This window comes from Musa acuminata, chromosome BXJ2-5 (assembly GCF_036884655.1).
Source record: "Musa acuminata AAA Group cultivar baxijiao chromosome BXJ2-5, Cavendish_Baxijiao_AAA, whole genome shotgun sequence".
NCBI classification, from domain to species: domain Eukaryota; kingdom Viridiplantae; phylum Streptophyta; class Magnoliopsida; order Zingiberales; family Musaceae; genus Musa; species Musa acuminata.
The window spans coordinates 11,395,231-11,396,588 of NC_088342.1; the positions used below are offsets into that span (position 1 = coordinate 11,395,231).

At 47.1% G+C, this 1,358-nt stretch overlaps 1 protein-coding gene across 1 annotated transcript; it reads right to left on the bottom strand.

Annotated features, from left to right (window-relative positions):
• Positions 1–241: 241 nt before the first annotated feature.
• Positions 242–1,156, bottom strand: LOC103985105 (noroxomaritidine synthase 2-like). The gene has a single exon (XM_009402715.2). The coding sequence runs from the start codon at positions 1,154–1,156 to the stop codon at positions 281–283; it is 876 nt and encodes a 291-aa protein (XP_009400990.2). The 3' UTR covers positions 242–280.
• Positions 1,157–1,358: the final 202 nt, after the last annotated feature.

Consider the following 1,358-nt stretch of genomic DNA (forward strand, 5'->3'; position numbering starts at 1 on the left):
AGATTGTTCGAGTGGCTTATTCATATGATATGTCGCAATGTGTCGAAAACATGTGGGAGTGGACACACCACATGCTTCCATTAATTAAAATGATAAGTAGATATACAGTGAGCGGACATATATTAGTTTATGCCTTAAATTTATGGCTTGCAAATTGCATTTTATTTAGCTTTACTTTAACAGGATAACAGTGCAATCAGGCACATTTGATTAACAAGCTAAAATCAAAGATGGAAGCACTTAGTGAGTTACATAGAACAAACATTTCAGTGGTTGATCATCACCAGCTCTCTGCTCTCCTCTTGATCCTAACCCTCAGGCCATTCTTCATGTGAAGGATGACGGAAAGCTTTGGCTCGACCACATGACCTTGAAGCACTTGAACTTGGAAGTTGTAGACCATGGCAGCCACCACTGCCTTCATCTTAGTGAAGGCCACTTCCTTTCCCAGGCAGGTCCTGCGGCCAGAACCGAACGACATGAACTTGCAAGATGGCTCGTGCCGCACCCGCCCCTCTTCCGAAATCCATCTCTCGGGCCGGAACTCCAAGCAGTCCATGCCCCAAATCCTTTCCATCCTCCCTCTGGAGTACAGGGAGGACAAGATCTTTGTGCCTGCTTCAACTCTGTGTCCACTCGGGAGGACTTCATGTCTCAGAGCTGCCTGGTGATGGAAGGGAAGGGGAGGGAACAGCCTGAGCGACTCGCAGAGGGCTGCATGCAGATAGACCAATTTGCTCAGCTCTTCTGGATCGAATATGGTCAGATCATTGGAGCTCGATCTCTGTTTTCCCAGGGGCGTCGACCTCAATTCCTCGAGGATATTGGACTCCACCACGGGATTGTTGCAGATCAGCCAGAAGAACCATATGAGCGCTGCACCAGTTGTGTCCCTCCCGGCAAAAATGAAGTTTATGGCTGTGTCACGGAGGAACTTGTCGAACTCGGTTGATCCTTGTCGATGGCTGTCTTGCTGCTCTTCATCGTCATCGTCGTTGATGTAAGACGAGAGTAGATTGGCTTTTTCTTTGCCTCCGCCATCTTTATGATTCTTGAGGCTTCTTAATTTCTTCTTCTCTGTGATGCTTTCCGCTATGCAATGGTCTATTACCTTCCATGCCATCGTGAACTTCTTCTCGTCCCGATCCTCAGCCATCTCGCCAACTTCCACCTGGCCCACAGCATCGTGTGCCAGAGCAACGAGGCGCCCGTGTTTAAAAAACTTCATACGTTAAAACAAAAATCGATCTGGGGAGATAGCTTGAAAGCACGTTTATTCGTAAGGGTAGTGAAAGCCAAGTAAGAAGGAAGTGAAGCAATTGCAGAGTAAGTAAATGACAATAATAGAAATGCAAACC

Bases quoted from the DNA above. Each gene is read 5' to 3' on its own strand.
- LOC103985105 (XM_009402715.2), bottom strand. From the start codon at position 1,156: ATGGCTGAGGATCGGGACGAGAAGAAGTTCACGATGGCATGGAAGGTA.